Source organism: Brienomyrus brachyistius, chromosome 7 (assembly GCF_023856365.1).
Source record: "Brienomyrus brachyistius isolate T26 chromosome 7, BBRACH_0.4, whole genome shotgun sequence".
Taxonomy (NCBI): Eukaryota; Metazoa; Chordata; class Actinopteri; order Osteoglossiformes; family Mormyridae; genus Brienomyrus; species Brienomyrus brachyistius.
Genome location: NC_064539.1, coordinates 16728138 through 16749232, shown reverse-complemented (window position 1 = coordinate 16749232; position 21095 = coordinate 16728138). Strand labels below are relative to the sequence as shown.

Genomic DNA, 21095 nt, shown 5'->3' with positions numbered 1-21095 from the left:
CCCCTCACGGCCGCTTCGACAGCCAGAAGGTGACAACTAAGCTGTTAGAGTGGCATTTACTCAGGAGACGCACAACCTTTGCTGTAAGTCTACGAGGCCGAAATTTCCTGCGTTAATCACCACTGATTGTTAACTTTCTCCCCAACAAACACACATCTGTCCACCTCTAACACACTCAACTATTCTACCGAAACAATTTTCTCAAGTAACACCACAGTCCGACCCTGGGAACCATCAGCTGTCCATCTTTAGTTCAACCTCTTAACCACCTACCCACCAAACAAGCGTGCTGCTACTGCTGGTATAAATTTAACTGGCTTATATACAACGAGCCACTAATCCTTTGAAGCAGTTACCATGACATACTGATAAGACCACACACGTAGAAGTATTTTCATTTAAACAGGTGTTACTCAGCACAGGTTAAATTATTATCCATGAAAGGAGCATCATCAAGGGGCGGCATGGTTGTGCAGTGGTTAGCACTGTTGCCTCACGCCTCTGGGACCCGGGTTCGAGTCTCCGCCTGGGTCACATGTGTGTGGAGTTTGCATGTTCTCCCCATGTCGTCGTGGGGTTTCCTCTGGGTACTCCGGTTTCCCCCCACAAAACATGCTGAGGCTAATTGGAGTTGCTAAATTGCCCGTAGGAGTGCATGTGTGAGTTGATGGTGTGTGAGTGTGCCCTGTGATGGGCTGGCCCCCCATCCTGGGTTGTTCCCTGCCTCGTGCCCATTGCTTCCGGGATAGGCTCCGGACCCCCCGCTACCCAGTAGGATAAGCGGTTTGGAAAATGGATGGATATATATATATATATATATATATATATATATATATATATATATATATATATATATATATAAAAAAAACACGCTTTTGCCGTCCAGTAACGTCAGCGGGCAGGCGAGGGCCTGTTAGGTGGGAATCCTCTGTCCGGCTTAGGGTCCGGCTGCGAAGGGGCCGAGGAGGCAACTCAGAGGGTTACAGGGAATCTTTGAGAAAGAACTGCATGCGAAAGTGCGAGAGGAAAATGAGCATGAATCAGAAATAAGAGAAATAAGGCGAATCAGAAAATAAGAGACCAAACGGAGACGCCGCTCTAACCGGTTTCTACTTTATTTTCTACTCTTGAGTTCTAACGGGGAGTCTTTGCAGAAGTGCTGTGTATGTTCAGGTTTCAACAATTCAGAAAGAACAACTGAAGAAATCTAATGCTGAGACAAGAAATCGGTGGGGAGAGGATTTACTGCGACGGTGCTGCTGCAAGATTTACATGTTTACTGCAGGTCTGTCACAACAATCACATTATTAATTTGTCGCCTTGATAATTTTTTTCTGACCATACTGTCAAATTATGTTTACATAACAATGAATGGCCCCCATTCCAGCCAGCCGCACTGCTCCTACCCCCTCGTCTGCCCTCCATGTTGCAGGTGTCGCTCAGAGCCGATTCATACGTCACAGGAAAGCGTGAGAGCTCCTGTGCGCACGACAGTGCAGCACCGTCCGCAGTCCTGCATGTTCATACTCCCCGCTTCAATGCACCAGGCAAAGCTGCTTTTAAAAGTCACACCAAATGAAATGCGGTACTGTTATTCTAAGAATAATTTTTTTTTACTAAAACTAACCTGGCAATATGTAGGTACAAAACGCAAGGCAGGATTACGAAACCATTTCCATGAACTGAAATAAAATATAAGATACGAAAAAAAACTTCACAAAAACTATAAATATTGGTTCCAAAACCACCGGAGATAAAGTTTAAAAAAAGCGTCAAATACTTCCTGCTACCATTTCGAAATACTGTTCAGCTAACGCTAGACCTGTTCAGCTAACGCTAGACCTGTTCATCTTTGGGCTTCTTGTGCAGTGAACTTTAAGCATAGGGACAGAAACAGCACCTCACGGTGCCATTTTATCAAGACCGGCAAAGGTCTCCCCAAACTTTTGATCTATCCCTAGAGGCAAAATTACTAAAACCCAAAATAAAATATATAATAACCACATAGATTTGCATCTTTAAAATATAAACAAATGAAACCACCCCTAAAACTAGACTTAATTTCAAGTGCAAATAAAAAAAACATGGAAATGATAACAGCGATGCAAAAACATATTCATATGTACATGGTGCTGTAGTTTCCTGACAGGCCTGGTTTAATGAGCACGTTCATTACCAAATTGCAGGAGACCACAACCTGCTGAAACAAACCACAATATCAGCTTACACCTGCACACCACATGGGCTCCAGTGAAACACGGAAACTGCCATCTACATAGAATCATACACATTAATTACAATTACTGTAGGCACCTAATTGGCTCATTACTATTTACTGAGACAGGCAGCACCTCATTACACGTATTACAGAGTCCCCTGCTTAAGAAAATCGCAAGACAGGATCAAAAGGATTATGGGAAGTAAGGCATGTGGCACACCGCAACAGTGGTGATCAGCGTCACGCACTCTAACACCAAGCTCAGGGCACGGAACCTGCAGCAAACTGGCACCCAGAACTGGTCCATATATTCGCTGTCATTTCAGAAATGAGGGGCTGGGTTTTTAAGGACCAGGGCACTGGTGACAAAAGCAGCAGTGGTGGATAGGGCCAGGAACCGTGGGCGAGCGGGCCCCGGGATTGGCACAGCTGACCCCACGGACCCAGGGGGGCCGGGACTCACCATGGGCGTGGTCAGGGAGGAGGGGCCACTCAGGAAGGAGTTAGAGACGGACAGGCTGAGGCTGAGTGCAGCGTTGGCCTCCTCTGGAGCCACTGCCGTGTGCTGGAGGTGGCAGGAGAGAGAGGAGGAAGAGGAGGAGGAAGGGGAAGCAGAGTGCGAGGCCTGCGAGGATGACAGGAAAGAAGGAAGAGAGAAGTGGGCAGCAGAAGAAGGCGAGAGAGAGAGAGAGAGAGGCGGGAGAGAAGAGCAAGGGGAAGTTTATTCAGCTATGCAGAAGGCTGAAGCACAGCCGTGGGAGACCCGAGCAAGCAAAAGGCCCATGAAGTGGAAGGGGAACCACCAGAAGGCCGAGAGGAACTGAGAGCGGGAACCAGCCAGCATGTAAACACGGGCTGCAGTCATATCCCCCCCCAGCACATTCAGCCCACCTCCTGATGGAGAGCCGGCGAGAAATACCTAGGGCAGTTGAGGATGGGGTCTGAGCCAGCGAGACACACACACACACACACACACACGCACACACACACACACCAAGGGAAACCCAAGACCCACACTGCATGCAAACAATGCCCCAACACAAACAACAAACACCCTTAGGGATATCTAGTTGTCCAGCTGTATGTTTTCTAATTAATGCAACAACACAATAATACTTAATTTGTATAAACAAGTAAAGGAGTCTATCAAATTAACAGCAGTAATACCAAAAAAATGCAGGTAAATATTTCACTTAACACCAAGCGGCATGACCACCTTCTTTTTCATCTTTAGAAATTACCTGCAAAGTAATTATTTATATAAAAACTTGGTAACCATGTTCCATTAAAAGGAATAAGGAACCATGGCAGTGCAGTAACAGGCACAATGCCTTATTTTAATCACACTGTAAATAATTATCAGTAATAATCAGCTGCAGCAAATACTGCAAGGCATCACTCAGAGCCAGATAATACAAAAATGGATTTCAACCTGAAGTAATAATACATAATAATCTGCACTGCAGAAGCATAAATATTGCAGCGTATATATGGAATACAGAGCACACTATGATAATGAGATTTGTTTTTTTTTACAGCTAGATCTGTTCTCCGCAGGCCTGAGGGGGTGGAGCTTGCGCTCGCTGGCGAATATAGCGCCCCACATCAAAGGAACCGTCCCAAACCTTCCCACTGCCTAACCACATCCTACCTTGCAGGTTTAACACTTAAAAACTTTGCGGATTGTACGTTCTGCTACAATCACACAGTTCATGGATGCATTCGCTTTTCTGTGTCGGTTCCAAATCGCAAACCCCTGGTCGGACTAAACGATTAGCGTCCACCTCCACCTTTTCCGTCAAACAAATTCAGAAGAGATACTGAAGCACATCAATGTTAGAAAAAGACGAAAAGATGACATCTGTGGGTGAAAGGTGCCGAGAGTATTCTTAAATCTCACCAAAGCCGAATACATTTCCAAATACCTACGTGACTGAATTGCTACAAGGTCCACATTCATCTTCTGCAGTGAGATGGGCAGGTGGGTGTGATGCTGTAATATCATATCGCAATACGATCTGTCTCAGGCAGCTGTACAGTCCACCTCATTGCTCCCTAACATCTCCTGTCCTGTTCAGAGCTGGGTTTTCAGCTGTGGGGGGAAGGTGGGGGGGGTCTGCCACTTACAGACAGCCAAACAAAAACACCATCTGCAATGTTCTAGGTGCATCTGTACCAATCATGTCAATTCTCTACATGTGTGTGACCCTTTATGCCTGCCGGAGGTCGGCATGAGAGGGGCTGTATCTGAAAGACCAAATCAATACTAGCATACAGGGAGCAACATATCAGAATATTTATGAAAGTGCATCTTTATAAGAATTAAAATGACAACTCGTCCAAATGAACCAAAGCATTCCAGTAAATTCTAGTTTTGCCATAAAGATGCTTCAATTAATATAATAAAATGAGAAGTATAATATTCAGACACAAGTCTAATAATCTCTAAAACCAAAATTACTTGGGTGGCCAATCAGTAAATATTACCTCCCTGAAGCAGGTGATGACACAAATAAAGCCTTGATATGATGCGTGAAAAGTTCCAGACCAAACAAAGGGCAACCAATCCAGAGAGAATCATCACAGACGTCGCAGACTAAACAAGCTGGAACATCTCACAGAAAGGCCGACATACCAGGCGCTGATTCTTAAGGTGAATAACAGCAAATACTTTACTAGGGACAAACCCTACTGCCCCCCTGTCATCTTCACCATGAAGTGTCAAGTCATGCTACCTTATTCATGGTAGGCATGCGTAATGTCAGCAGCCCTACGTGCCTCGCCGGGCACTGATGTGGCTGGGGCTCCCCTGGTCACTCACCAGCTGCCTCTGCTTGGGTGGCAGGGCGGGTGGCGGCAGGGCGGGCGGAGGCAGGGCGGGCGGCAGCAGGGGCTCGTGCACAGAGTCGCTGCTGCTGAAGGAGTCGTTGAAGCCGTATACCTCCTGGAAGCGCTTGTTGCGCTGCTCGTAGATGCTCTCGTTCTGGGGCGTCTGGTAGAAGACGGACGGCTGCGGCTCCGAGTAGTCCTCCACGAACTGCATGTACTGCAGGACTATGGGAAGGAGAGAGACGGGGAGATTTGGTGTGAGGCAAGGAGAGACGGGGAGATTTGGTGTGAGGCAAGGAGAGACGGGGAGATTTGGTGTGAGGCAAGGAGAGACGGGGAGATTTGGTGTGAGGCAAGGAGAGACGGGGAGATTTGGTGTGAGGCAAGGAGAGACGGGGAGATTTGGTGTGAGGCGGGGAGATGCGGTTTGAGGCGGGGAGATGCGGTGTGAGGCGGGGAGATGCGGTGTGAGGCAAGGAGAGACGGGGAGATTTGGTGTGAGGCAAGGAGAGACGGGGAGATTTGGTGTGAGGCAAGGAGAGACGGGGAGATTTGGTGTGAGGCAAGGAGAGACGGGGAGATTTGGTGTGAGGCAAGGAGAGACGGGGAGATTTGGTGTGAGGCGGGGAGATTTGGTGTGAGGCGGGGAGATTTGGTGTGAGGCGGGGAGATGCGGTTTGAGGCGGGGAGATGCGGTTTGAGGCGGGGAGATGCGGTTTGAGGCGGGGAGATGCGGTGTGAGGCGGGGAGAGACGGGGAGATTTGGTGTGAGGCAAGGAGAGACGGGGAGATTTGGTGTGAGGCAAGGAGATGCAGTGTGAGGCAAGGAGAGACGGGGAGATTTGGTGTGAGGCAAGGAGAGACGGGGAGATTTGGTGTGAGGCAAGGAGAGACGGGGAGATTTGGTGTGAGGCAAGGAGAGACGGGGAGATTTGGTGTGAGGCAAGGAGAGACGGGGAGATTTGGTGTGAGGCAAGGAGATGCGGTGTGAGGCAAGGAGAGATGGGGAGATTTGGTGTGAGGCAAGGAGAGACGGGGAGATTTGGTGTGAGGCAAGGAGAGACGGGGAGATGCGGTGTGAGGCAAGGAGATGCGGTGTGAGGCAAGGAGAGACGGGGAGATTTGGTGTGAGGCAAGGAGAGACGGGGAGATTTGGTGTGAGGCAAGGAGAGACGGGGAGATTTGGTGTGAGGCAAGGAGAGACGGGGAGATTTGGTGTGAGGCGGGGAGATGCGGTGTGAGGTGGGGAGAGACGGAGAGAGAGGGGAGATTTGGTGTGAGGCAAGGAGAGACGGGGAGATGCGGTGTGAGGCGGGGAGATGCGGTGTGAGGCGGGGAGAGATGGGACGGTCGGCGTGGCCATTCAGACGCCGTCCTTACTAAGCTCATGCATGCTGTTTGTCAGCAGCGCTACGCACCTGCATTTTTCCCCTACCATCATCCTGGCAATTTATGGCGTGAAGTTTTAACTCCACCCAGATTACCAGCCTCCCGCCCCTTTCAGCAGACATTAACTCGCCTACATAACCATGGGTTACTTCTACATTGTTAGTTGTTAGTAAACCTAAACATCAATAGAAGATGACATCAGCCCCCGCCCCCCCCCCAAGCACAAGAGAGTCATTCCGCACACACTGGAGGTCATTTCCTCTCGGCCTGGGAGAGGCTTGTGTTCTAACCAGCGAAACATTTCCCAGAATTCACAGACAAACATTTCATTCTGTGAGACCCAATCTCCGGCTGCCCCCACCCATGAATCTATGGCAGAAGACCTGGCCGAATATCAGAATTTAGCCCCAATCTGTTGTCCGGTTCCAGGCTTCTTCAAATAATACACTCGGCATCTGAGCGAGGGGGTTGACCCCCAATCTGACACCCCACGACCTTCTCCCGCACCCTTTCCGTTTCACTCCGGGTAGATTACCTCATTTTGCCATGTCTGCTGGAAGGCGGGTGTTATATTAATGTGCATGATATATATGAGTATGTAATACATCCTGCAGCCCCCACCCCCCCACATCCTCACATGCTCCTCCCCACGCCACCCCCATGACCTTCCCAGAGCACTCACTGTGCCGGCTCTTCTTCTCGGGGAGGGGCGGCGGGCTCTCGGGGATGTCGCCGGTCTCGCTGGAGATGAATTCAGGCAGGTAGCCCCCGCCGTTGCTCTGGGGCATGGGCGAGCCGGGCGTGAAGAGCGGGAAGGGTGGCACCGGCTGCAGGTCTTCCTCGGAGATGTTGTCGTAGTGTGATGGGTGGCGCTCGTAGGAGGCCCGTATCCCGGACCCGTCCAGGGCGCCCGAGGCCTGCGAGGTGCTGCGACGTTTCTTCTGGGGCAGCGCGGGCGGAGCGCCCCCACCTGGACCCTGAAGGGGAAGCTGCGGGCTGGGTGGGACGCTGAAACCAAGCTGTGGTGCCTGAGGCGGGAAGCCGGGCGGGGGCGACTCGCCGTGACTCTCCGGCAGGGGACTCAGGCACCCCCCCGCTGACAGGGCTGGGAGGTGCTCTGCGTTGGACAAGTCCTGGTGCAGGAAGTCGTAGTCGGGGTCGTAGCTCTCCGTGTTGTCTGCGCGGGAAGGGAACAGCGTCAGGCAAGACGCCCCCTAGCCTACACAAAGCTCACTGCATTTCCAGATGACCCTGAGCAGAAACTTATGCTGGTTCTGTCACTGCATTCAATAACTGTCCCTTAGCTTCCACATCACATCGCAGCCGTGGACCTGAATCAGAAAATCCGCCACACCGAGTTACACCTGAAGAGACCAGATAAGATGTTTTGATTTAATTCTTTTAAGTCACATAGACCCAAAAAGAGGGACATGCATTGTGAAATGCAATGAGCTGCATTATTATTAATTTTGCAATGATTAGTTACAGCGAAAATTCGGGCTTAAGTCAGATGGTTTAAACGTCGAGGAATGTTTCCTCCTGCACACACAACCAAAACCTTCAACGTCCGAGAGAAGTCGCAGACTTTCCATTTTCCATTCGGGCTCACTGCATTACATCCATGCAAATCCGGGTGCTACGGCAACCATCGCCTCCCCATCGCCGGCCCATCTTGCTGCCCGTTGGTTACGCGGGTGCAGGAATCCCGCGGCGCGGTTCCCATTCATCCGCAGCACGCGGCCCGGGAGACGAGAGGGCGGCCTCTCTCCGGAGGAACACAGAGTCCGCTGTGATAGACCGGGGAGCCAAGAGGCGAGCCAGCACTCCTCAAAGGAAGTGCTCTCGCCCCCCCCAGCCCTCCCCCAGTACTGGCAGGCCCTCCGCGCACAGGCTGCGCTTTCACGGCTAACCGTCTTTTCAGACTGAGCGCGGGCGTCTGCAGCCCTCCTCAGAAGAAGCTCTACAGAAAACTCCACAGGGGGGTAAGCAGTCACCCAGCAGCCCAATGACCAGCTACAAAGTAACAACTCATCTCGCTGAGCGGATGAACAAACTCTGCGCTATTCAGCCCCAAAGTACAAGACTCCTTATAAGTGAGGGGGTACATCAGGTTATAGCGACAGGGGCAAAAGAATATCTCACCACGGTCATCAAGAATAAATGCTTCCTTATTCTGAGGAAATCTCTATTTACTCTTCTGGGAGATCCATGTAATTAATCTCGGCCTGAAGCTACAATTAACCACTGTAGTTCCATTCATTCATATTGTGTTTAAAAATATATCAGGTATTAATCATACACCAAAAATTCAGGGCAATGGGAAAGTGTGTGTGTGTGTGTGTGTCCTAGATGAATTTAAAAAATCTGCTAAATCAAACATTAAGTGTCTGCATTATTGAGAACAGGGCATCCATAACGTGGAATGTGATGAGCCGATATTCCGGGAACTGCAGCAGGAACGAAGGGAGGTTGGCAATAGCGTTGGTGCAGGATGTGTGGGACCAGTAAGGCCATTTCAGGGGAGCAACCTCACACTCAGGCTGCTGCATTTGACATGGTCCTGTGCAGAGCTCTGTGTGGCACATTGCAAAGGACACGGGGCCAAGGGCTGGGGGATGTGGGGGGGGGGGGGGCAGAGAACAGGTCTCCCCTTTGAGAGATGAAAGCAGCCTGGCACCAGAGTGTGTGCGAGAGAGAGATCACAGCATCACAGCTGGTGAGCATATGAGAGCGTGCTGTTCGCGTGATGACATACCCCCCCCCCCCAAGGGGACAGCGGTGTGTGGCTTTGTGCGCGGGGGTGGGTGTCAGCGTATGTGTAAACATGACAGTGGGCAGGAGCACTGCATGCCAAAGTGAAAGTCGAAAGAAATGGTCAGTTGTGTGCAGCTCAACTCTCAAGTCCAAAGTTGTTTCAGTAACATATTTGAATTGGATAATAATATTTGACTTGGATAATATTTGAATTACAATAACATTTACACGGAATATATTTTTAAAAGTTACATTTTAAAACGATTCAAACAAATAAAATTTCACTCTTTATAGAAAACGAGTACTATCCAACAATAAAAAAAGATGAGGCAATTAAACTGGAGTTTAATTAGTCACTTGGGAGTTTTACATTGGAAATAACTGGTTAAGTACCGGCTTCCTGAGTAGAGACAGAATGCCTTCTGGGACTCTAACCTACAATTGCTAGCCATGTGACCGATACCTTAACCACGACACCACCTGCTGGCCAGAGCCAATAACGTCATGCAGGATCATCGCACGTGGGTGTTACCCAGGGTCTCGCAGCTGGTGTTGCGTGAGCACTGCCCACTGTCCTGCTCCAGCGACGACAGCTGCTCGTCGGATTTGCTGAGCTTCCCCATGCTGCTGCAGGGGGAGAGATGTGGAGACTCGCCGCAGAACGAGTGGCTGCCCCCAGAGAAGCGCCGCTGCAGGTACTCGATGTCGTACTCCTGGGGGGGGGGGCGGCACTGGGTCAGGTGGGAGCCCTCGCCGGCCAATCAGAACAGAGCCCATTGGGTTGGACGTTACCTGCTTGTTGATGCCGACGGGAAGGCTGGTGCCACTTGTGGTCCGACTCATGGGGGCGACTACAGCGACCCTGGTAGGAGAAGGAGCGGACTGCCGCTTTTTCGGGGGAAGGGCTGGGGGGCTAAACGGAAAAGATACAAATAGCGATGGTGGCAATTAAAGACAGATTAATAAGAGCAGCTCTGTTTGCTTTCAGCTTCCACTTGGGTCACAGTGGCAAACAGCAGATACTGACACACAAATGCCTGGCTGCCACATCCGCAGCCTGGATAACAGAGCACTGTGTGGTGTTTTCAGGAACCCCAGCGGGTGTTAGGCTCCAGGTCTTTCCTCTGGGGGGGGTCCCAAAATGCGCACTCCTGGCCAGATGGGCAATCAAACACAACCCCCATTTCAGTGAAACAGGAGGCCTGACAGGAACTGGTAAAAACTGACAGCAAGCTAACTTCCGTTGCACAAGCACTGCATCGCTGGCGGCCTGGTGATGATGCAAAGATCGCAAAATCACCATGGTCAAGGGCAGTGGCTGTGCCCCCCCCCCCCTTCACAGCGGAGCATGTGTGAGCGACGGGCGTCAGGGCGACAGGAACCCCTCGCCTCCGACCTCACTGCCTGTCTTCTTCTCAGCTAGGCAGGTTTCTCAGAAACTGTCCCTAGGCAGCGCGGAAGAGGAAATCGAGAGCAGAGCCGGGGCCCGACTGCAGTACGCGTCTGCAGGGCAGCGCTCAAAACAGCACACCCCCTGCAAAAAACACACACTCTACACTGCAGTAACAGCTCATACACTATCACTTCAGTGTCAGACCATCAAACCTGAACTTAACCAAACTTTCAAAACCTCTCCGTTGGCCTCACGTTGCAGGGATCGCAGAGCAGCCGGGAAGGTTATTTAAGTGTAGCTATTGGAATAGAGATGGAAATGTACGCAAATTTGCAAAAGTCAGCTATCAAAACAAAAAAACTGATTTGACTGACTGATTGAATTGATGTCATTAAAAGCAGTTTTTTTCCCTGACTGCACAGTGACTAAACAGCCCATCACAGAAGTGCCGTCTGAAGTCTTACTGGCCCATGACTCATGTAACGCGCGTCGGAGCACATCACCAATCACCGCGCCAATCGCCTGGCACATTCCGCGCTCATCTCTGCCCGTTCTTCCGCTGTCTTGCTGCTGCAGATACCCGTGCGCGCTCTCTCTCTCTCTCTCTCTCTCTCTGAATCTGATAAGAGGCCCATGACAAAGACTTTCTGGAAAGGGGTGGAGCCTGGACCGCACTTCTGCAATTCAGCCTCCGGCAAGCCTACTTCTGCATTTCCGGAATCGTCCTTCTTTAGCCTGTTCTGGCCTCGGTGGGGCGTGGCACGGAACAGACCAGCATACGCTTCGAAATACCCAGAGAGGCCTTTTAACACGAGTACAGCGACCTTATCAGTCAGCATTAACAACAGAGGCAATAAAAGCTCCACAGTCGACTCTACGGGGACCTTCGAACCCCGCAGCCTATTAAGATCACAGGAAAAACACAATCCCCCCCCCTTCCCACAACCACCACATGCACCCTCAGGGAAAGCAACCCTCACCTGTGGTCTGGCACCTTCAGCCCAGGCAGAGGAGGCTTGGGAGGGGCCACCTCCTCGTCAGCGTCGTCCGCCAGGGTCTCGATGGGCTGCGTCACAGCTGCCGTCTTGGTCAGGATTTCTTTCTCCCGGTCGTTAAGGGGCAGCTCTGGGGTGCTATTAGAGGTCGGGGTCATGGGTCAAAAGGTCAGGGGGTCAATTGAGGAATGAGGAGGGTGGACAACTGTTTTACGGAGGACCAGCCTGAATTTCAGCACGAAGCTGTTCCACGACATGAAGGACCCATTTTTGTCAGGAGCTGCGTAAAAGGCACCATGTCAGCGTGTGTCAAGAGGCGGTTAGCGAGCCCCCACCTCTCCGATGCAGTGACGGGCGGTGCCGGCTTGACGGGGGACGCTGGGGAGGGCTGCTCCTGCTTCTCTATGGTCAACTTCACCAGTTCCTAAACAGGCAGAAGATGTCCAAGGAGTCAAAGACCCAAATTACATTCCAAGATCTCCTTACAGAGATGAAACTGACTGTTGCTGTGTTGCAATAGAAATGCCATCATATTGTAGCACAAAGGATTCCCATGCAGTCACATGCACCCCCCCCAGTGCTGATCTTTAGCACCACATGCAGTTCAGACCATTCAGACAGGAAGTGCATCTTCATGGCTACCTTGACCCCATCCAGTACTGCTTTAATGACAGTGGTAACTGTGCTAATGGCTTCTTTGTCCTCCTGGTTGACGCCCTCCAACATGACCTGGTCAGACCAGCGGATGAGGTTGGCCAAGCTCTGGTACACACGGTTGAGGCAGGAGGTCACGGCCGAGCTGAAAAGGAGGGAAAGGGGATCTTGGTTGGTGACACGTCAAGAGGTCCTCATGAATGTCAACACCTCCCCACCCAAGGGGTCTCATAAACTCAGCTGGACGGTTCCGACCGACAGCACAAAGTAACGCATCATACAGACTCCATTAATCAATACCACTGCGGGGGGGTGGGGGTGGGATACAAATCTGAATAATTAATTGGTGTAGGTGAGATTAATCTGAATTTGAAATGAGCAAAATTCAGAATAAGTGGCTTCTCTTTGGGAAGGCAGAGGAGTACTTCACAAGCTGCCAACAAGAAGAACCTTTTTCAGCTGGGCCGGTACCAAAATCCTGAGATACCAAACATTCGGCACATATATCTTAAGAATGCCATGGAGATTTCGGACATGCTGAACCCTCAGGGCTGCTCCGGAGAGCCCTGCCCTAAACACGGGCAGGCGGTGCGTCGACCCTGACATCCCGCACGGACGATTACTCAGCTCCTGGATGCCAGTGACGCACCTCGCAGTGTCGTAGCGAGGAGAAGGATCGGGTGGCAGTAGGGTACTGCCATAAGTGAGTAATCGGCTCTCGCACAAGATGGCACGATAAATGGTACATTACAGCCATTTACAAACTCTCTTAATTAAAGAATATCAAACGAATGTTTATGACTGTTTACCCAATGGCCAATGTAGACTCATTGTACAGATATACCATGTTATCCACCTGTGTCCTGCATTCAGGAAAATTAACAAGATAAAAATCATTACAGGGGACCTGGGCAAAGGCCCAGTAACTAAACTCTATTATATTTTAATTTTGATGTTTAAAGTAATGAATAATTGAGTAAACTGTCTGTATTTGCTGGTCAGGGAGTGGGATCGGCCCAGACGCAGGGTGGGGTAGGAGATTCTCAGGAGCAGCTGGGGGGTGGATCAAAAAGAATGCTGTGACTGAGGGGTATCTGCCCAGCCTAGGGGAGGGTCAAGCTTGTCATTGGGTGCAGCAGGCCACCCGCACCCACTGGGGGGGTTCATAGAGAATTCCAGGCTGGACTCTTCCATGTGTCTGGACTGTTTGCTGTGACTGAGCAGAGGGATTTGGGAGAGGCGGGGTCAGGCTGACTCAGGCTGACCCAGGCAGTCCCCCCCCCCCCCAGCTGCCACAGACGCTGGGGCACCAGAGTGACTCTCCACGCGAGAGGAAGGGGCGAACAATAGGCCCCAGGGGGAAGTGCCCCTCGGCAGGCGTCATTTAGACTCATTTTCAGACAGGGAAGTTAAGGATTATATTAATCTGCGCTTTAGGGCTCAATTATCCCTCTGTGCAGCATAAAGATAAAAAGTGAACTTCACTGTTGGGAAACATGTCTACAAATCATATGTCAGTATCAAAAACATCACAAAAAGAATTAATTTTCCTTATAACCCTAGAGAAATTTGCTTGAAGAATATTAAATATACATGTAAGTGAAATTCACAAAGTGCTGCTTTAACTGCTTTAAACCATGAAAGATACTTTTCGTTTTCCGTTCTTTCACGAGTTCGAACACATTTCCTTCCATTGTCTGTTCGCAGAGTACTGCTACACTACCTAGTCCTGGCATCGTTTGGGCAGCCCTGCAAACCACACACATCTGGGCAGAAGGAAGGTCAAACCACTGAGGAATGTCTCTTAGTTCCGTTTGCTTTCAAGCACAGAAGTGACACGAAAACAGAACCGGAATCTGTTTATACGCCAGAATGCCGAATGATAACAAGGAGGATCCCTGAAGCTAACTTAGCGAGGTATCGGGGCTCTGCGGACCTTAAACGGCAGGCGCTCCACGCCACAGACCCACCCACCTGTGCTGTATCCTTGGTTCCACCTGGACCAGCGGCAAGATGGCTTCCAGCACTTTGCTGGCCGAGCCTGGCAGCATCTCCAGGACCTTTTTGTCCACCACCATCTTGTCAACGATGGTCTTGAAGTAGCGCAGGGCGCTGACCACCTCCTTCTCATTCTCCTCCAGCCGGCTCACCTTCTAGAGAGCAGCAGCAGAAGAAGATCGCAGCCCATAAGTCTGAGCGGGAATTACCAAGACTACGGAGAAATAAACTAGTGTGCTAGTATGCAAGATAACGTTTATCACAGCACATTTACACAAGGAAGCATCAAAAAAATAACTAATTTGCTAGTATGCCAGAGGCAATTACTTATTATACATAATTATGTTGAATAATTCTCCTGTACAACAGCATCTATAATGTGTGCAATACCCGTTTACGCTGCATACCTGCTAACATTTCACAAATACAATTACTATAATGTGTGCAATATAATTACCATGATGTGTGCAATACCTATTTCCAATGTACTGCTTTCTTTTATTTTTTTGGCTTGTCCACTTGTTATTTTCGTCTACTGATAAATTTATTGCGTATTTTATATTCTCCGTTGCTGATGCTGCCTCTCTGAGAGCCACCAAACAAAGTTTCATTGCATAACTACGATGACAGTAAAGTTTCATCATAGAAATGAAAGGTAACATGAGGCAGATGGCTGATAAGGGGCAGAGGTCAGCGATCAGGGTCAGGAGGCGAGAGGGGGATGGCCTGGGTGTGAGTTCAGGCTCGGCCATTTGTCTGACACCTCTGAGCATCTCAGCGGGTTTAACTCAACAAGGATGCGGCTATTCTGCCAAGACTCAAACCGGGGGGGTGTGGATTAGGCATGTAGCGACCAGTGGCATCAAAACCGCAGACACAGACGTCTATATGTCATATGGGGGGGGGGGGGGCACTGCTGCAGACTAACGTGGGGAAAAGACAGAAAGGATAAAACAGGCAGACAATGGGCCAAAGGAACCGGGGGAGGGAAACGATCACACACAAAAAAGGCAAAAACCAACAAACAGGCGCGCAGCGGGAAGGCGGGCAGGCCGGGAATGCCGCGTGGGAATGTCGCGCGGGACGTGGGAGAGCCGGATCCGCAGAGGGCGCCCACCTTGTTAGCCGGCTTCTCCGCTGCCTTGACCGCCGCTTCCGGCTGCAGCTGCTTCCCCTTCTTCGACGGCGTCCTCTTAATCTTGGGAGAGTGGAACTTGTCCATCAGCTTCATGGTGAAGGAGGAAAGATGGGAGCGGTTGGAGTCTGGGGGGGCGAGAGAGACTGGGTCAAACTAAGGAGTCAGGGCAGAGCCATTCGTGCAAAGCGGCAGCACAGAGACCTTGGGATTCATCTTGATACTACGCAACCTTCAGCGATTACTGCCAGTTGCATGGCAATATTAATATCATCATCACCATCACCTCCACCACCATCCGCACACACACCATGGCTCAGCAGCCTCACAACCCAAAGGGTTGTGGGTTCATTCCCATTTCGAGCAAAGTGTGTGCCCAGTGTTTGCACATTCTCCCTTCAAGATATACCAGTTTCCTCCAACGATCCAAAAGACAGGCACTCTTGCTTAATAGGTATCGCTAGACTGACAGAAATGTTAGTTCAAGACCTTTAACGGGCTGGTGTCCCATCCAGAGAGAGACTCCAAGCCCACTGTGACCCCCGCACTGGGGAGGGCTGTTGGAAAATGAAAGCCCGACACGGAACAGATATCTGGGACAGCGCTCAAAGGGTTCTGTAGTCGGAAACATCAGCTCAATAGAACAGGCAGCCGGGGGGGGCATCATGTTTGGGAGATGGAATTATGAGGCGATGTTTGAGCAGCGGGAAGGAGGACACACACACAAAACCGCAACTTCAGCTCCGGAAACGAGAATTCTAGCAGAAAGGAAAGTGCCATTTAATCCACAACCTCCCATCCAGGCGACACATGTACAGGGACCGGCCGTAAGCAGCTGTAACTCTGCAATTCGAGCAGGATGGACGATACGAGGAGAAGAGCAACGTCTGTAAAGACGAGCCGGCATCCACCCACCATCTGCTGACCTTGAGTTCAGGAGGAGCCTTTCCCATTACCACACTGGAGAATGAATGAAGCGAGAGCGCACACTGCCAGTTCACTGCCACTTCTGCCGGCTGCAGTGCTTACGGGAAGGCTTCCAACTTTTTATGCATGTGACAGAGTCAACGTGCGAAAGTCTGCATGTCAATGTGAATAGTCAGATACTGTCTGTCCCAGTGTCCCCATTTAGGAGGCAGTACTGGACTGACTAGGTCAGCCATTCGCAATGCAAGATGTGAACCTCTGCCCAACAGCGACCTGGTTCCGGGTGGCACGATCGGGAGGTATCCGGACATCATGGTGCGCTTCCCATTCCGGCCTTTAGGGGGCAGAGACTTGCCTGTGGCAGAAAGGCACAGGGCGAATAACAAGTGCTGCATGTGCAGTGAGGTCATTTCAGACTACAGGCCAAATTACTCACAGACTGGGCCGGCACACGCCCTCGAGAGAGAGCCTGCATCACTGCGGCCTGACATCGACATTACTGGGAAAAAGAACCTTTTTAAGGGAATGTTATTCACTTAAGAGGCTGGCTCCGAACACAGGCCTGGGTGTGCAGGGCAGAAGTGCCCAAGGAGGACACTTAGAGCATCTAATTCAGCTTGAGGGAAATCAAAAAAGTGCTTAAGCGTTCAGAGGCGTTTAATCAGAGACCTCGAGGACGAGGACCCCACCACTGGCTTGTGGCGCGCTGGAGAAACGCGATGATGACCTCATAAGCCGGGAAAAGCTGTAGGAGCAGAGACCGGTCCAGGGCTGCGTCCAAACGATATTATGCAGCGAGCTTCCCATCGTCCTGGGAAAAGCACAGCTGACTGGCGAGGCGTAAATAAAAGGAAAAGGCAAGAAGAGCTTAGAAGCAGCCGCGTTTACAGTCGGCTCTCGGCAGCTTCTTCCGAAAAGCTCTTCAATCTCGAAATGCTTGCGGGAGGGGGGCCATCAGTCCACCACATGTCGCTATAATTGACCTTCGGAACATGTCCGGTATCATACAGCCTGCTGAATATGAATGCTGGGGGGGGGGGCAAGATTCCAGCCTTTTCCTAAATAAAACGGCAGACAAGTTTGGGCGATACTATAGTATACCATGGTATTTTGGGTTTACAATGAATTTTACTCACCAAGATTCTAAAATATTGGAATACCGTTGCTTCTCTAAAACACCATGTCTGAAGAGAATGGCGGCATGAAGAATTAGACACTGTCCAAGTCTAACGGTGCGATCAGGGCAAAGATTGGTACCGATGATTCTGATAAGGAAAATAACCAGCTTCGAGGTACCGGCACACTCTGACGCTAGCAGCTCCTCCCGTAACTCCACCTGTGTCTCTGGTGACTCCCCCCCCCTCCCCTCCCCAGGGCCTCTGTGCCCCCCCAGGAGTTAAAAACCATACACACTGCTGAAAAAACAAGCGTGGGACAAATGAGCCCTGCAGGACAGGAGGGTCTCCGCCTACACAGAACGCAGCGCAGCCCGAGACACCTGCCACCATGCGGGGGGTGGTGTGGGGGGGGGGGGGGCGCAGTGCATGAGAAAAACTGAGGGAAGTAGATCAGCCTCCCCCACATTAAGACCCACAACTACTTCTGGTCAAATTTCCTCCAGACACAAAGGGACAGTGTGAGTATTTGCAGCAGTGCAGCAAAATGTGCAGTTTGCTGGGAGAACACATCGCTGCGCGGCACCCCCACTGCAGGAGAGGGTCTCGCTAGCCGACAAACATAAAACCAATATTTCTGAGGAACCATCTGATGTAAGTTTCTCATCAGAATTAAAGGGGAAAAAACCGCAGGTGGTTTTCAAGGGATGCACAGCGCAGTGCCTGAAATGGACAAGCATCAAGATGAGCTGCAGCGGCTCTGCGGTCAGGAAAGGCGATTAGCCCGGCCTCACCAGGACTGCGTGCAGTGGGGCCCGGTGTGGGTGAAGCTGAGGAAAGGGGTCGGCCCTTACGCAAGCCGCGTGAGCTCTCCGGCGAAGCACGCTTTGCTCAAGCTCAAAGAAAGACTTCAGGGAAGTTGCACAAAGCTCAGTGTACTATGGGCCACGAGGCCGCAGACTGAAATGTCTGCCATCTATTAAGTTCAAATAATTATCTGTTACGAACAGACAGTAAACGATCGAGCCAGCAAATTTAATGATAGATTTTAATAAAGCAGGATGTAGAGCATCGACGCGGAGTCACTGTCCAGCACCAAACCTCACACTTTAACGGAGGGCAGGGCTCCATTATCATTTCAGACTCTGTTAATTAACCCAGAGTTGAATGCACTAGTGTCTGGGACTTGCTCAAAGTGTGTGACTCGGCATGAGTGTGCACTCTGCAGCATCCTCGCCTCGCAACCTGGGTGTCCCTGACCTTTCCGGATTATAAAATGTTCAATAAACGTGTGGCTGACAGAAGTAGCTGGTGGATTCTCTGCAGCTTAACGGCTGCCGGATCGAGCCCAAAAGGGACCTCACCTGTTCGGTCTCCAGGGAGCTGTTTAACCTGGAGAAGGGGCGGTGGAGGACTGGGGTGCTACATCAGCATAGGCACATGGGCCGCTGGTTAAACCAGTCAAGTCGTACGCATCAGAGGGAGTTCCGACTTAAGCGTTATGCTAACGAGCTGTTTTTTAGGGTCGGGCCTGACCGATGTACAACACATGCACACCTTAAGCCTCCAGGGCCTGAGAGCAGCCCTCGGTAAGACACAACGTGACAGGTGACAGTGATGCTTCAGGCCGAAGGTAAAGCTACACACAAGAGCTCCGTGATTCCAGCCTATTCAGGTGGGAGCCAGGTTTACATCCTATCCGGAAACCAGACAGACTCAGATCGATACAAGGACAAGCAGCCCACATCCAGTGGAAAATGAAATTAATTATATCTAGTTCTAGACTGACTGAGAAATTTGCATGCGGAGGTGATATTTAATACTTGAGCAAAATAAATGAACGCAGGTTATTTTTCGGAACCCTTCAGTGGAATCCGGCACTATGGAGAATGGGAGAGTGTTCAATGAGGAGGTAAATCGAGGAGTAAAATCACTAAAAAGCTAGGTCACCTCTACCAGGTTCAAAGGTCATTGCTATGGTGAGGATGCTGCGCGGATGCCTGTTCCCATCCAAGGCGCAGCTGAAAATGCAACCTCATCGTTTGGTGTTGGGGGGGGGGGATGGTTTAGGTTTACAGTCACCCTCGTGGTTGTTTCATTCTTCTTCTGGTGCAAGTGGGGGCAGGCTGCTGGGTGCTACGGGAACACGATGATGTCACCCCCCGCTGAAGAAAGCCTGCGGTAAGCCCCAGAGTGGGGGATGGGGGAGGGGGCCGACTCGCCGAAAAGGCAGCCACGCCACAAAGCTCGCCTCCCTGTTTGCGATCGATCTTTCCCCGGGCCACTGGAATGACCAATCAGCGAGTGATGGACTGGTCAGGGTGCCGGGCCAAAAGGAGACAGGAAACCTAATCATCTCCATCTCTTAAGAATCACTTAACATGCAGGAAGGGCTGCAGATACAGAAACGAAAGCGGCAAAGAAATGCGGCGTCCGCAGCACCGCACTGGAGAAGTCGAAGACTGGGAAGAAAAGTGGAAAAGGGGGAAGCTGGTTACACCCTGAGCGTCGTGTGATGCCTACATGTAACCGACGGCATTCTCAGGGCAGAGCTGCACCGGAAATCAGAGCAGGCTGGCGATTCCTCCCACGGGCATGATCTGCACGCATAAATCAGGCTGGTGTTTGTCCGTACTTGCACAGAAACGAAAGTAGTTTTCTAGCCAGCAAAGATTATCTGGAAGGCTGCCTTTCGATAAAAGGGAAAAAAAATAAAATAAAAAACCGTGGGTGAAAAATGCCCAGAATGTTCGCCACAAACGCTGACCACAAATACTTACTCTAACCCGGCGGAAATACACAGAAGAGTGAGCAGAAGACTGTGGTTCATCCATTAACATGACCTGCAAAGTTCTCTCGCCCCCACGTTTGGGAAGTTCCCATGTATAAATACTCATCTGGTTTGTAGTCAGGCACCCACGCGGTGATCTACAGGAGTCCCCACCCCTTACTAGAAGCCCCGAAGCGGCGCCTCGCGGCAGACAGACCTCTCAGGGACAGACCGCCCCTGATGCACTGCTGCGGCGTCGGGGTTAAGCTAGACCCCAGAGGGCTACACACACACACAAACGAAATGCAGGCAAATTTATTCCAGTATAAGTCACACGCTCTCACATACGAGCGTGTCCCAGTGGTAACGTGGTTATTGCTACACGAGTTACTTTCATGCCACGTTCCCTCACCTGCCGCGGCGAAGGATGTCTTCCATTTGATAACGGGATGGCGGGACACGCTCCCTTCATGCCGAACGAGAGGAAGCTGGCGAGTCTCTGCGTCAAACTTGCGACGGCTGTAGCTTATCGCGGTGATGTGGTGGAGATAATGAGTCAGACAGAGGAAGCGCCAGAAGGAAAATTATGCCAAATCAGATGCACAGAGGCAATTCCAGCTTACTAGGGCACTGTCTACAGTTTGGGTTTCAACTCTGCCCGCCCTGGGGGTCTTCTTGTGCTTTACAGAAAGATGCATCAGGGCTTTGCGTTGGCCTTTCGATTTCTGCATGCACAGAAGTGCACTTCGTTTCACAGAGCTAGGAAGGAAATACAGCCTGTGGCAGTGGAATGTGGGTCAGTAGGTTAGGCCTCTGTACTGGTGATAGGAAGGTCACCCGTTTGAACCCCATTCGGAGCAGAATACTCACATGTAAGGACCCTTGATCAAGGCCCTTACACCCCACCATCCCAAAAAA

The 21095-nt window shown here is 50.8% G+C and overlaps 1 protein-coding gene across 15 annotated transcripts in view; it reads right to left on the bottom strand.

The window, feature by feature from the left end:
- Window positions 1–21095, bottom strand: part of rapgef1b (Rap guanine nucleotide exchange factor (GEF) 1b) — a 58501-nt gene that overhangs the window by 12539 nt on the left and 24867 nt on the right. For 10 of the 15 annotated variants that reach the window (XM_049018925.1, XM_049018922.1, XM_049018920.1 and 7 more), the window contains exons 2-11: window positions 15348–15493; window positions 14207–14385; window positions 12221–12377; window positions 11914–12002; window positions 11564–11716; window positions 9983–10103; window positions 9723–9903; window positions 7119–7613; window positions 5040–5272; window positions 2682–2843 (exon numbers count right to left, since the gene is read on the bottom strand). In XM_049018925.1, the coding sequence (XP_048874882.1) occupies window positions 2682–2843; window positions 5040–5272; window positions 7119–7613; window positions 9723–9903; window positions 9983–10103; window positions 11564–11716; window positions 11914–12002; window positions 12221–12377; window positions 14207–14385; window positions 15348–15461 (1884 nt within the window). In that variant the 5' untranslated portion in view covers window positions 15462–15493. The remainder of the gene's footprint in view (window positions 1–2681; window positions 2844–5039; window positions 5273–7118; window positions 7614–9722; window positions 9904–9982; window positions 10104–11563; window positions 11717–11913; window positions 12003–12220; window positions 12378–14206; window positions 14386–15347; window positions 15494–21095) is intronic. The other 5 variants (XM_049018929.1, XM_049018932.1, XM_049018930.1 and 2 more) reach the window with 2 other exon arrangements.